The sequence below is a fragment of the Phasianus colchicus genome, chromosome 31 (assembly GCF_987193195.1).
Source record: "Phasianus colchicus chromosome 31, bPhaCol1.hap1.1, whole genome shotgun sequence".
NCBI lineage: Eukaryota > Metazoa > Chordata > Aves > Galliformes > Phasianidae > Phasianus > Phasianus colchicus.
In genome coordinates this window covers 3,070,686-3,085,971 of record NC_143466.1, presented here as the reverse complement: position 1 = coordinate 3,085,971, position 15,286 = coordinate 3,070,686, and the positions used below count along the sequence as shown (strand labels likewise).

Here is a 15,286-nt window from a genome sequence, read left to right as displayed (position 1 = left end):
GATGGGGAGACCCCCCCCCCAAATTTCCCCCCCCCCCCACAGTGGGGACATCCCCTCCATTGCCCCCCCCCCCACGGGGACACCTCAATGTCATTGTCACCCTCTGATGGGGAGACCCCCCCCCAAATTCCCCCCCCCCCACAGTGGGGACATCCCCTCCATTGCCCCCCCCCCCATGGGGACACCTCGATGTCACCCCATAGGGACCCCCCCCCCAAATGCGGACACCCCCTCCTCGTTGTCACCCCATGGGGACTCCCCCCCCCACCCCAATGGGAAAACATCTGTGTCACCCCCTGTGTCCCCCCCCCCCCCCCCACGGGGACACCCCCATCCCACTGCCCCCCCCCCCCCCCCATTGGGACCCCCCCCCACCCTGCTGCCCCCCACCCTGTCGTCTCCCCCCCCCCCCCATTCTCACCCCCCCATAAGGACCCCTCCCCACTGCCCCCCCCCATGAGATCACACCCATCCCATTCTCACACCCCTCATAGGGACCCCCCCCCCACATTGCCCCCCCCAGCCCCATTGTCAACCCCCCCACTGCCCCCCCCCATAGGGACCTTCCCCCATTGTTATTCCCCCCATGCAGACCCCCCCACCCCACTGCCCCCCCCCCATTCAGATACCCCCCCCCTGTAGACCCCCCCCCATCCCATTCTCCCCCCTCCGTTGTCACCCCCCCCTCCAACATATAGGGACCCCCCCCCCCATGGAGACCCCCCACCCATTGTCACCCCCCATTGGGACACCCCCCCCATCCCGTTCTCACCCCCCCTCCCACATATATGGACCCCCCCCACGGTGACCCCCCCACACTCCCCCTCTCCCCGTGTGGACCCCCCCCCCATCCCATTCTCACCCCCCCCCATTGTCACCCCCCCCTCCCACATATACGGACCCCCCCCACTGCCCCTCCCCATATTGGGATACCCCCCCCACTGCCCCCCCCCCATGTGGACCCCCCCCATCCCATTCTCACCCCCCCCCTCACATATAGGGACCCCCCCGCCCCTCCTCCCATTGGGATACCCCCCCCCCCCCACTGCCCCCCCCCCGGTGTGGGCCCCCCCATCTCATTCTCACCCCCCTCCCCCATATATTGACCCCCCCACTGCCCCCCCGTGCAGCCCCCCCCATCCCATTCAACCCCCCCCCTCATATATTGACCCCCCCCCCACTCGCCCCCCCGTGCGGCCCCCCCCATCCCATTCAACCCCCCCCCCATATATGGACCCCCCCAATGCCCCCCCCATCCCATTCAACCCCCCCATATATGGACCCCCCCAATGCCCCCCCCCATCCCATTCAACCCCCCCATATATTAACCCCCCCAATGCCCCCCCCCCCATCCCATTCAACCCCCCCCCTCATATATTGACCCCCCCCCACTCGCCCCCCCGTGCGGCCCCCCCCATCCCATTCAACCCCCCCCCATATATGGACCCCCCCAATGCCCCCCCCCATCCCATTCAACCCCCCCCCCCCATATATTGACCCCCCCCCCACTCGCCCCCCCGTGCGGCCCCCCCCATCCCATTCAACCCCCCCCCCATATATGGACCCCCCCACTGCCCCCCCCCATCCCATTCAACCCCCCCCCCATATATGGACCCCCCCCAACCCCCCCGTGCCCCCCCCTCCCCCCCCCCAATTTCACACCTCCGACTCCAAACTGGAGAAATGCGCCGATCCCCTCCTCCCCCCCAACCCCCCCCCCCCAAACCCCGCTCCCCCCCCCACGCCGTCCCCTCCCCCTCCTCGACGGTGACACCGATGGGGTCTGCGAGGGGGGGGGGTCCACGCTCCGGCCCCCCACCCCCAACCCCCCCTTTCCCCCCCTTCTCCCCCCCCCCCATTGGCTGAGATCTTCGAGGCTCCGCGACGCCGCGGGGGGGTCGTGGCGGTGACGCCGTCTGGTGGCGGTGGTGTTAATGGGGGCTGCGGGGGGGGGCGGCGGCGGCGGCGGGGGGGGGGGGGAGGGACGGATCGAGGAACCCGGGGGTCGTGGGGGGGGGGGGGGTGGTGGTGGTGGTGGTGGTGGTGGGGAGGGGGGGGCGGGGGGGGCTGAGAAGAGGAAGCGGGGGGGTGATGGTGACAACGGTGACGGTGACGGCGGTGACAGCGACAGCGAGCGGATTGGGGGGGGGGCGGGGGGGGGGATGGAAGGAGGTGACAGCAAAGCGCCCCCCCCCCAAGAGGAGCCACCCCAATAAGGGGGGGGGTCCCAATCGCGGAGGCGTTCGGCGGAGCAGCAGCGGAGGGGGGGGGCAGGAGCGGGGGGGGCGGCGTAGGGGCACTGATGGTGGTGGTGGTGGGGGGGGGGGGGAGGGGGGGGGGGCGGCGGGGGGGGCAGAAGCTCCAAACTGCCCCATAGGGTGGGGGGGGTCCTTCCTCCTCCTCCTCCTCCTCCTCCTCCTCCCCCCCCCGCTCCGTCCCCGCAAACCCCGCACGACCCCCCCGCCCCCCCCCCCAACCCAACCAAGCGTTCGGCGGACCAATAGCGGGGCCAGAAGGAATTTGGGGGGGGGGGCGGCGGCGGGAGGGGAGGGGGGGGGCAGCAGTAATGGTGAGAAGGGGGGGGGTAATGGGGGAAATGGGGGAAACGGGGGCGGGAGTGGGGGGGGGCGGGGGGGGGGGATTCGGAACCGTCGGATTCGGAATCGCTGTAATCGGAATCGGGGGAGAGGGGGGGAGGGGGGGGCGGGACGGAGGTGGGGGGGGGGGGGAAGGGGGGGCCGAGGGGGGGGGCAGGAGGAGGGGTTGGGTTTCGGGGTCTCGCCCCCCCCCGGCCACGTGGCGGTGATGATGGTGGTGGTGGTGGTGGTGCGGGGTGGGGGCTTTTTTTTGAGGGGGGGTCGCGTGGGGGGGGGGGCGGCTTTGAGGTTGGGGGGGGGTTTGGGGTGGGGGGGGCGCCCCGGGGGGGCCGCGTTCGTCTTCGTAAGATAGGAGAGCGTACGGGGGGGGCCAAGGGGGGGTCCCGCCTCCACCCCCCCCTGCAAAAGCGGTTCTGCTCGAGGGGGGGGTGCGGGGGTACGGGGGGGTCCCGGGCTCCAACGGGGGGGTCCCGGTTCCGCCCCCCCCCCCCCTCCAGCCACCGCTCTGCCCCCTCCCAACCCGCGGGGGGGTTCGATGGGGCCGTAAAAGTGATGGAAGGATGAAGAGGAGGAGGGGGGGGGGGCGGCAGAGGTGCGGTGGGGCGGGGGGGGGCGGTGGGGGTGGGGGGGGCGGTGGTGGGAAGGGGGGGTGGGGGCGGCTGGGGGGGTGTGGGGGGGGCGGGGGGTCAGTGGGGGGAGGGGCTGAGGGGGGGGCAGTTGGGGGGGGTCTTCCGGGCGGCAGCAGCTGTACATGCCCTATGGGGGGGGGGGGCAATGAGGGGGGGGCACAGCGTGAGACCTATGGATCCCACGTGACCCCAAAAACACACAGCTCTGAGTCAGGGGTCCTATGGGGCGCTATGGGGTCTCTATGGGGCGCTATGGGGCGCTATGGGATCTGTATGGGTCTCTATGGGGCGCTATGGGGCACTATGGGGTCTCTATGGGGCGCTATGGGGTTTCTATGGGGTGCTATGGGGCACTATGGGGTCTCTATGGGTCTCTATGGGGGGCTATGGGGCGCTGTAGGGTTTCTATGGGGTCTCTATGGGGCGCTATGGGGCACTATAGGGTTTCTATGGGGTGCTATGGGGTCTCTATGGGGTCTCTATGGGACGCTATGGGGTTTCTATGGGGTCTCTATGGGGCGCTATGGGGCACTATGGGGTTTCTATGGGATCTCTATGGGGCTCTATGGGGCGCTGTGGGGTTTCTATGGGGTCTGTATGGGTCTCTATGGGGCGCTATGGGGTCTCTCTGGGTCTCTATGGGACTCTATGGGGCGCTATGGGGTGCTGTGGGGTTTCTATTGGGTCTCTATGGGTCTCTATGGGGCGCTATGGGGCACTATAGGGGTCCTATGGGGTCTCTATGGGTCTCTATGGGGCACTATGGGGTTTCTATGGGGTCTCTATGGGACTCTATGGGGCGCTATGGGGCACTATGGGGTTTCTATGGGGTCTCTATGGGGCACTATGGGGTTTCTATGGGGTGCTATGGGGCACTATGGGGTCTCTATGGGGCGCTATGGGGCGCTATGGGGCGTTACGGGGTCTCTATGGGGCGCTATGGGGTTTCTATGGGGCACTATGGGTCTCTATGGGGCACTATGGGGTTTCTATGGGGCGCTATGGGGCACTATGGGGTCTCTATGGGGCGCTATGGGGCGCTATGGGGCTCCTATGGGGTCTCTATGGGTCTCTATGGGGCACTATGGGGTTTCTATGGGGTCTCTATGGGACTCTATGGGGCGCTATGGGGCACTATGGGGTTTCTATGGGGTCTCTATGGGGCACTATGGGGTTTCTATGGGGTGCTATGGGGCACTATGGGGTCTCTATGGGGCGCTATGGGGCGCTATGGGGCGTTACGGGGTCTCTGTGGGGCGCTATGGGGTTTCTATGGGGCACTATGGGTCTCTATGGGGCACTATGGGGTTTCTATGGGGCGCTATGGGGCACTATGGGGTCTCTATGGGGCGCTATGGGGCGCTATGGGGCGTTACGGGGTCTCTATGGGGCGCTATGGGGTTTCTATGGGATCTCTATGGGTCTCTATGGGGCGCTATGGGGTCTCTATGGGGCGCTATGGGGTTTCTATGGGTCACTATGGGGTCTCTATGGGTCTCTATGGGGTGCTATGGGGTTTCTATGGGTCTCTATGGGGCGCTATGGGGTCTCTATGGAGTCTCTATGGGTCGGGGTCACTGTAGGGCTCTATGGAGTCCTTATGGGGCTCTTTGGTTCACTGTGGGGTTTATGGGGCACTATGGGGTCTTTATGGGGTCCCTATGGGTCTCTATGGGTTCTCTATGGGGGCTCTATGGGTCTTCTCTGTGGGTTACTGTGCCCCATAGAACCCCTCCAGACCCACACAGAGCCCCACAGAACCCCATAGAACCCCATAGAACCCCATAGAACCCCACTCACCCTGCTGAGCACCAGCAGCCCCCCATGGCCCCATAGAACCCCATCCAACCCCACAGAACCCCATCACCTCCCCATAGAACCCCATCCAACCCCATAGAACCCCATCACTGCCCCATCCAACCCCATCCAACCCCATCACTGTCCTATCCAACCCCATAGAACCCCATCCAACCCCACAGAACCCCATCCAACCCCATCCAACCCCATCCAACCCCACAGAACCCCACAGCCCCTGCTCACCCTGCTGAGTGCCAGCAGCCCCCCATGGCCCCATCCAACCCCATCCAACCCCATCCAACCCCATCCAACCCCACAGAACCCCATCCAACCCCATCCAACCCCATCCAACCCCACAGAACCCCATCTAACCCCATCCAACCCCATCCAACCCCATCCAACCCCACAGAACCCCATCTAACCCCATCCAACCCCATCCAACCCCACAGAACCCCATCCAACCCCATCCAACCCCATCCAACCCCACAGAACCCCATCCAACCCCATCCAACCCCATCCAACCCCACAGAACCCCATCCAACCCCATCCAACCCCATCCAACCCCATCCAACCCCACAGAACCCCATCTAACCCCATCCAACCCCATCCAACCCCATCCAACCCCACAGAACCCCATCCAACCCCATCCAACCCCATCCAACCCCATAGAACCCCATCCAGCCCCACAGAACCCCACAGTCCCCGCTCACCCTGCTGAGCGCCAGCAGCCCCCCCTGGCCCCATAGAACCCTATAGAACCCCATCACCTCCCCATAGAACCCCATCCAACCCCATCCAACCCCATAGAACCCCATCCAACCCCATCCAACCCCATAGAACCCCATCACCTCCCCATAGAACCCCATCCAACCCCATCCAACCCCATAGAACCCCACCCAACCTCACAGAACCCCACAGCCCCCGCTCACCCTGCTGAGCGCCAGCAGCCCCCCCTGGCCCCATAGAACCCTATAGAACCCCATCACCTCCCCATAGAACCCCATCCAACCCCACCCAACCCCACAGAACCTGTAGCCCCCGCTCACCCTGCTGAGCGCCAGCAGCCCCCCATGGCCCCATAGAACCCTATAGAACCCCATCACCTCCCCATAGAACCCCATCCAACCCCATCCAACCCCATCCAACCCCACCCAACCCCACAGAACCCCACAGCCCCCGCTCACCCTGCTGAGCGCCAGCAGCCCCCCATGGCCCCATTCAACCCCATCCAACCCCATCACTGTCCCATCCAACCCCATAGAACCCCATCACCTCCCCATAGAACCCCATCCAACCCCATCCAACCCCATAGAACCCCATCACCTCCCCATAGAACCCCATCCAACCCCATCCAACCCCATAGAACCCCATCCAGCCCCTCAGAACCCCACCACCACCCCACAGCCCCCCGCTCACCCTGCTGAGCGCCAGCAGCCCCCAATGGCCCCATCCAACCCCATCCAACCCCATAGAACCCCATCTAACCCCATAGAACCCCATCACCTCCCCATAGAACCCCATCCAACCCCATCCAGCCCCATAGAATCCCATCACCTCCCCATAGAACCCCATCCAACCCCATCCAACCCCATCCAACCCCATAGAACCCCATCCAGCCCCTCAGAACCCCACCACCACCCCACAGCCCCCCGCTCACCCTGCTGAGCGCCAGCAGCCCCCAATGGCCCCATCCAACCCCATCCAACCCCATAGAACGCCATCCAACCCCATAGAACCCCATCTAACCCCATAGAACCCCATCACCTCCCCATAGAACCCCATCCAACCCCATCCAACCCCATAGAACCCCATCCAGCCCCTCAGAACCCCACCACCACCCCACAGCCCCCCGCTCACCCTGCTGAGCGCCAGCAGCCCCCAATGGCCCCATCCAACCCCATCCAACCCCATAGAACCCCATCTAACCCCATAGAACCCCATCACCTCCCCATAGAACCCCATCCAACCCCATCCAGCCCCATAGAATCCCATCACCTCCCCATAGAACCCCATCCAACCCCATCCAACCCCATCCAACCCCATAGAACCCCATCCAGCCCCACAGAACCCCCCCACCACCCCACAGCCCCCTGCTCACCCTGCTGAGCGCCAGCAGCCCCCCATGGCCCCTCAGCATCCCACAGAACCCCATCCAACCCCATCACCTCCCCATGGAACCCCATCCAACCCCATAGAACCCCATCCAACCCCACAGAACCCCACAGCCCCCCACTCACCCTGCTGAGTGCCAGCAGCCCCCCATGGAACCCTATAGAACCCCATCACCTCCCCATAGAACCCCATCCAACCCCATCCAACCCCATAAAACCCCATCCAACCCCACAGAACCCCACAGCCCCCGCTCACCCTGCTGAGCGCCAGCACCCCCCCATGGCCCCATAGAACCCCATCATCTCCCATAGAACCCCAATACAACCCCACAGAACCCCATCACCTCCCATAGAACCCCACCCAACCCCACAGAACCCCGTAGCCCCCGCTCACCCTGCTGAGCGCCAGCAGCCCCCCATGGCCCCATGGAACCCTATAGAACCCTATCACCTCCCCATAGAACCCCATCCAACCCCACAGAACCCCATCCAACCCCATAGAACCCCATCCAACCCCATAGAACCCTATCACCTCCCCATAGAACCCCATCCAACCCCACAGAACCCCATCCAACCCCATAGAACCCCATCCAACCCCATAGAACCCTATCACCTCCCCATAGAACCCCATCCAACCCCACAGAACCCCATCCAACCCCATAGAACCCCATCCAACCCCACAGAACCCCATCACCTCCCCACAGAACCCCATCCAACCCCATAGAACCCCATCCAACCCCACCCAACCCCACAGAACCCCACAGCCCCCGCTCACCCTGCTGAGCGCCAGCAGCCCCCCATGGCCCCATTCAACCCCATCCAACCCCATCACTGTCCCATCCAACCCCACAGAACCCCATCACCTCCCCATAGAACCCCATCCAACCCCATCCAACCCCATCCAACCCCATCACTGCCCCACAGAACCCCCCCACCACCCCACAGCCCCCGCTCACCCTGCTGAGCGCCAGCAGCCCCCCATGTCCCCTCAGGCTGCCCCTGAGCCGGCGATGCACGAGGTGCTCGGCGCCGAAGGCGATGAGGCTGAGCCCCATGGCCACCAGCAGCATGTAGAAGACGCCCGCCATGTTGTCGATGTCCAGCTTGCTGCTCACCGCCTCGCTGCGCTCCTGGTGGCAAATCCCGGACAGCCACAGCCGCTCCAGCAGCTCCAGCTCGTCTGGGGACGGCGGCACCGGGTCACCGGCTCACCCGTGGCCGTGTCACCCCGTGGCCGTGTCACCCCATCACCCCATGGCCGTGTCACCCCATGGCCGTGTCACCCCATCGCTGTGCCACCCCATCGCTGTGCCACCCCATCACCGTGTCACCCCATGGCCGTGTCACCCCATCACCGTGTCACCCCATCGCTGTGCCACCCCATCACTGTGCCACCCCATCACTGTGCCACCCCATCACTGTGTCACCCCATCGCTGTGCCACCCCATCACCCCGTCACCGTGTCACCCCATCACTGTGCCACCCCGTCCCCGTGTCACCCCATCGCTGTGCCACCCCATCGCCGTGTCACCCCATCACTGTGCCACCCCATCACCCATTCACCACGTGGCCGTGTCACCCCATCACTGTGCCACCCCATCGCTGTGCCACCCCATCGCTGTGCCACCCCACCACCCCATCACTGTGCCACCCCATGGCTGTGTCACCCCATCACTGTGCCACCCCATGGCTGTGCCACCCCATCACTGTGCCACCCCATCACCCCGTCACCATGTCACCCCATGGCCGTGTCACCCCATCACCCCATTACTGTATGACCCCATCACCCTATCACTGTGTCACCCCATGGCTGTGTCACCCCATCACCGTGTCACCCCATCACTGTGCCACCCCATCACCCCATCACCATGTCACCCCGTGGCCATGTCACCCCATCATCCCATCACCGTGTCACCCCACGGCGGTGTCACCCCATGGCTGTGCCACCCCATCACCCCATCACCGTGTCACCCCATGGCCGTGTCACCCCATCACCGTGTCACCCCATCACTGCACCACCCCATCACCCCATCACTGTGTCACCCCATGGCTGTGCCACCCCATCACCTCATCACTGTGTCACCCCGTGGCCGTGTCACCCCATCACCATGTCACCCCATCACTGTGCCACCCCATCACCCCATCACTGTGTCACCCCATCACTTTGTCACCCCATGGCTGTGTCACCCCATCACTGTGTCACCCCGTGGCCATGTCACCCCATCACCCCATCACTTTGTCACCCCATGGCTGTGCCACCCCATGGCTGTGTCACCCCGTCACCCCATCACTGTGTCACCCCCTCACTTTGTCACTCCGTGGCCATGTCACCCCATGGCCGTGTCACCCCATCACCCCATGGCCGTGTCACCCCATCACCCCATGGCCGTGTCACCCCATCCCTGTCTTACAGCCACAGCAGCTCCCCTTCATCTGAGAACAGTGGGACACCCTAACCCCCTCATGACCCCATAACCCCATCATGACCCCACAACCCCCCCATGGCCCCATATCCCCCCATGACCCCAATCCCCCTATGACCCCAATCCCCCTATGACCCCATTTCCTCCCATGACCCCAATTCCCCCCTTGCCCCCATTTTCCCCCAAGACCCCATCATCCCCTATGACCCCAACATCCCCCCATGACCCCAACATCCCCCCATGACCCCAATCCCCCTATGATCCCATTTCCCCCCATGACCCCAATATCCCCCCACGACCCCCAAATTCCCCCATGACCCCAATCCCCCTATGGCCCCATTTCCCCCCACAACCCCACATCCCCCCATGACCCCAAAATTCCCCTATGACCCCAACATCCCCCCATGACCCCAAAATTCCCCTATGACCCCACATCCCCCCATGACCCCAGTATCCCCCCATATGCCCCCATGACCCCAATCCCCCTATGACCCCAACATCCCCCCACGACCCCATATACCCCCATGACCCCACATCCCCCCATGAGCCCACATCCCCCCACAACCCCAACATCCCCCCATGACCCCATTTCCCCTCACGACCCCACATCCCCCCATAGCCCCCTATGCCCCCACGACCCCATTTCCCCTTTGACCCCAACATCCCCCCATAACCCCATTTCCCCCCACGACCCCATTTCCCCCCATAACCCCCTATTCCCCCACGACCCCATTTCCCCCTATGACCCCAACATCTCCCCATGACCCCAAAATTCCCCTATGACCCCACATCCCCCCATGACCCCAGTATCCCCTCATATGCCCCCATGACCCCAACATCCCCCCACGACCCCACATCCCCCCACGACCCCATTTCCCCCCACGACCCCACATCCCCCCACGACCCCATTTCCCCCCATGACCCCACATCCCCCCACGACCCCATTTCCCCCCACGACCCCACATCCCCCCACGACCCCACATCCCCCCATAGCCCCCTATTCCCCCACGACCCCATTTCCCCCCACGACCCCACATCCCCCCACGACCCCACATCCCCCCATAGCCCCCTATTCCCCCACGACCCCATTTCCCCCTATGACCCAACATCCCCCCATGACCCCAATCCCCCCCCTGCCCCCATTTCCCCTCCCACCTTCCTGCCCCAGCCCCCCCCCCCCCCCCCACATATCCCCCCCCTCACCGTCCCCCAGCAGCTGCAGCAGCGCGAGGTCCATGGCCCTCTTCCATCGTGAGCCCTTCTGCAGCCCCAGCCCGTAGCCGGTGCTGGCAAACACCTTCCCTGCTCCGATGGTCACCAGCTTGCAGCCCTCGTCCTTCCTTGCCATGTAGTTCAGCACCGCCGCGTCGTAAATGAAGGCGTCCAATCGCCTGAGGACACGCCCACAGCTCGCAGGCCACGCCCACCGCTCGTAGGCCACGCCCCCCTTGGGCATAAGCCCCGCCCACCCGCACTTAACCCCGCCCATTGTGGAAAGAACTCAACCCATAGGGAGGGAGAGGATAAGCCACGCCCACAGCTCGCAGGCCACGCCCACCGCTCGTAGGCCACGCCCCCTTGGGCATAAGCCCCCCCCACCCGCACTTAACCCCGCCCATCGTGGAGAGAACCCGGCCCATAGGGGAGAGAGGGAGGCAAAAGCCACGCCCACATCTCGCAGGCCACGCCCATCTGGGTCAAACCCCGCCCACTCGCACTTAACCCCGCCCATTGTGGAGAGAACCCGGCCCATAAGGGGGAGAGACATAAGCCACGCCCACAGCCCACGCCCCCGCTCGTAGGCCCCGCCCCCTGAGCATAAGCCCCGCCCAGCCTCCCTTAACCCCCCCGTTCCAGGTCCCGCCCCTTCCGGTCCACGCCCAGCCCCCTTCCGGTCCTGGCACCCGCCTTTCCGGTTCAAGCCACGCCTCTTTCCTATCCACTGCATTCCCATCCCACCCCTGTTCCGGGCCACGCCCCGCCCCTTCCTGCCCAGGCCCCGCCTCTTCCAGGCTCAATTCGGACCCCTCTCCACCCCTGTTCCGGTCCGTGCCCCGCCCCGTTCCTGTCCTAGCCCCGCCCCTTCCGATCCGGGCAGCGCTTCTTTCCGACCCTACGCATTCCGAGCCCATCCCTGTTCCGGTCTAAGCCCCGCCCCTTCCGGTCCAGGCTCCGCCGCTTTCCCGTCCGACTGCATTCCGAACCCACCCCTGTTCCGGTCCAAGCCCCGCCCCTTCCGGTCCAGGCTCCGCCCTCACCCCGCCTTAAGATGGCGCAGCGCGTCCTCCACGCCGCGCTGGTTGTACGGCGCCATGTGGCGGTGCATGGCGGGGTAATTGCTGCGCAGGTTCTTCTCCGTGCTCCCGTTGGGCACCGTGCCGAAGCGCAGCGGCGGGTATTGCTCCTGCGGCCGCTGGAACTGCCCCGCAGCGCCCTATAGCCGCCCCGCGGCTGCCCCATAGCTGCCCCATAGGCACCCCATGGCTGCCCCATAGATACCCCGTAGAGTCCCCCCAGCTGCCCCATAGACACCCCACGGCTGCCCCATAGCTGCTCCACAGCTGCCCCATAGACACCCCATAGACACCCCATGGACAACCCATAGACACCCCACGGCTGCCCCATAGCTGCCCCATAGGCACCCCACAGACACCCCATGGCTGCCCCATAGACACCCCATGGCTGCCCCATGGCTGCCCCATAGAAACCCCATAGACACCCCATAGAGTCCTCCCAGCTGCCCCATAGGCACCCCATAGACACCCCATGGCTGCCCCATGGACACCCCATAGAGTCCTCCCAGCTGCCCCATAGGCACCCCATAGACACCCCACAGCTGCCCCATAGATACCCCATAGAGACCCCACAGCTGCCCCATAGACACCCCATAGGCACCCCATGGCTGCCCCATAGATACCCCATAGAGTCCCCCAGCTGCCCCATAGACACCCCACGGCTGCCCCATAGACACCCCACGGACACCCCATAGAGACCCCACGGCTGCCCCATAGACACCCCAAGGCTGCTCCACGGCTGCCCCATAGACACCCCATAGAGACCCCACAACTGCCCCATAGATATCCCATGGCTGCTCCACGGCTGCCCCATAGATACCCCATAGACACCCCATAGAGTCCCCCCAACTGCCCCATAGACATCCCACAGCTGCCCCATAGATACCCCATAGACACCCCATAGCTGCTCCATGGCTGCCATAGCCCCCCTATGCCCCCCCATAGCCCCCATAACCCCACACCCCACAACCCCTCTATACCCCCCCCATATCCCCCCATCCCCCCATATCCCCCCATAACCCCACACCCCACAGCCCCCCTATAACTCCCCATATCCCCACATAACCCCACACCCCATAGTCTCCCTATAACCCCCCACATCCTCCCATAGCCCCCCATATCCCCCCATAACCCCACACCCCATAGCCCCCTATACCCCCCCATAGCCCCCCCATAACCCCCCCAGCCCCACCTTCCTGTCGCTCTGCCCGGACACGGTGTCCCCATTCTTCCCCCGGATCATAAACACCCCATATCCCCCCATATCCCCCCATAACCCCACACCCCACATCCCCCCATCCCTCCCATATCCTCCCATAACCCCACACCCCATAGCCCCCCTATAACCCTCCTATACCCCCATAGCCCCCCTATAACCCCCCCAGCCCCCACCTTCCTGTCGCTCAGCCCAGACACGGTGTCCCCATTTTCCTCCTGGATCATACACACCCCATATCCCCCCATAACCCCCCATAACCCCACACCCCATAGCCCCCCTATACCCCCCCATAACCCCCCATAACCCCCCCAGCCCCACCTTCCTGTAGCTCAGTCCGGACACAGTGTCCCCATTTTCCTCCCGAATCATACACACCCCATATCCCCCCATATCCCCACACCCCCATAACCCCACACCCCATAGCCCCCTATACCCCCCCATATCCCCCCATAACCCCCCCATAGCCCCCCCCCAGCCCCACCTTCCTGTCGCTCAGCCCGGACACGGTGTCCCCATTCTTCCCCCGGATCATACACACCCCATATCCCCCCATATCCCCCCATAACCCCACACCCCCATAACCCCACACCCCATAGCCCCCCTATAACCCTCCTATACCCCCATAGCCCCCCCATAACCCCCCCAGCCCCCACCTTCCTGTCGCTCAGCCCGGACACGGTGTCCCCATTTTCCTCCTGGATCATACACACCCCATATCCCCCCATATCCCCCCATAACCCCACACCCCATAGCCCCCCTATACCCCCCCATAGCCCCCTATACCCCCCCATATCCCCCCATAGCCCCCCCATAGCCCCCCCCCAGCCCCACCTTCCTGTCGCTCAGCCCGGACACGGTGTCCACGTACTCCTCCTGGATCATACACACCCCATATCCCCCCATAACCCCACACCCCATAGCCCCCCTATAACCCCTCATAGTCCCCCATAACCCCCCTATAACCCCTCTATACCCCCCATACCCCCCCATAACCCCCCCAGCCCCACCTTCCTGTCGCTCAGCCCGGACACGGTGTCCCCATTCTTCCCCCGGATCATACACACCCCATATCCCCCCATATCCCCCCATAACCCCACACCCCCATAACCCCACACCCCATAGCCCCCCTATAACCCTCCTATACCCCCATAGCCCCCCCATAACCCCCCCAGCCCCCACCTTCCTGTCGCTCAGCCCGGACACGGTGTCCCCATTTTCCTCCTGGATCATACACACCCCATATCCCCCCATATCCCCCCATAACCCCACACCCCATAGCCCCCCTATACCCCCCCATAGCCCCCTATACCCCCCCATATCCCCCCATAGCCCCCCCATAGCCCCCCCCCAGCCCCACCTTCCTGTCGCTCAGCCCGGACACGGTGTCCACGTACTCCTCCTGGATCATACACACCCCATATCCCCCCATAACCCCACACCCCATAGCCCCCCTATAACCCCTCATAGTCCCCCATAACCCCCCTATAACCCCTCTATACCCCCCATACCCCCCCATAACCCCCCCAGCCCCACCTTCCTGTCGCTCAGCCCGGACACGGTGTCACCATTCTTCCCCCGGATCATACACACCCCATATCCCCCCATAACCCCACATCCCCATAACCCCACACCCCACAGGCCCCCCCATATCCCCCCATACCCCCCCATACCCCCCCATATCCCCCCCAGCCCCACCTTCCTGTCGCTCAGCCCGGACACGGTGTCCACGTACTCCTCCTGGATCATGAAGGCGGCCAGGTTTGCGGTGTAGCTGGCGAGGAAGATGACGGCGAAGAAGGCCCAGACCAGCACCAGGATTTTGCTGGTGGTGCCGCGCGGGTTTTCCACCGGGACGGAATTATTGAACACCAGCGCCCACAGCAGCCACACCGACTTCCCCACCGTGAACGTGGGGCCGCCCGCGCCTGGGGGGGGCGTGGGGACGGGGTGACATCGGCACCGTGTCACACTGTCACGCTGTCACACTGTCACATGGTCACGTTGTCGCATGGTCACGTTGTCGCATGGTCACGTTGTCACCGTGAGGCTGTGTCACGTTGTGACACTGTGTCACGTTGTCACGTTGTCACCGTGATGCTGTGTCACGTTGTGACATGGTCACCTTGTCACCGTGAGGCTGTGTCACGTTGTGACACTGTGTCACGTTGTCACGTTGTCACCGTGAGGCTGTGTCACGTTGTGACATGGTCACATTG

The 15,286-nt window shown here is 64.5% G+C and overlaps 1 protein-coding gene across 1 annotated transcript in view; it reads right to left on the bottom strand.

Annotated features, from left to right (window-relative positions):
* LOC116240354 (glutamate receptor ionotropic, NMDA 2D-like) overlaps positions 1–15,286 on the bottom strand; it is a 39,333-nt gene that overhangs the window by 429 nt on the left and 23,618 nt on the right. The window contains exons 10-14 of the mRNA XM_090127549.1: positions 14,766–14,995; positions 11,816–11,976; positions 10,761–10,948; positions 8,091–8,314; positions 3,278–3,353 (exon numbers count right to left, since the gene is read on the bottom strand). Coding sequence (XP_089983675.1) covers positions 3,278–3,353; positions 8,091–8,314; positions 10,761–10,948; positions 11,816–11,976; positions 14,766–14,995 — 879 coding nt within the window. The remainder of the gene's footprint in view (positions 1–3,277; positions 3,354–8,090; positions 8,315–10,760; positions 10,949–11,815; positions 11,977–14,765; positions 14,996–15,286) is intronic.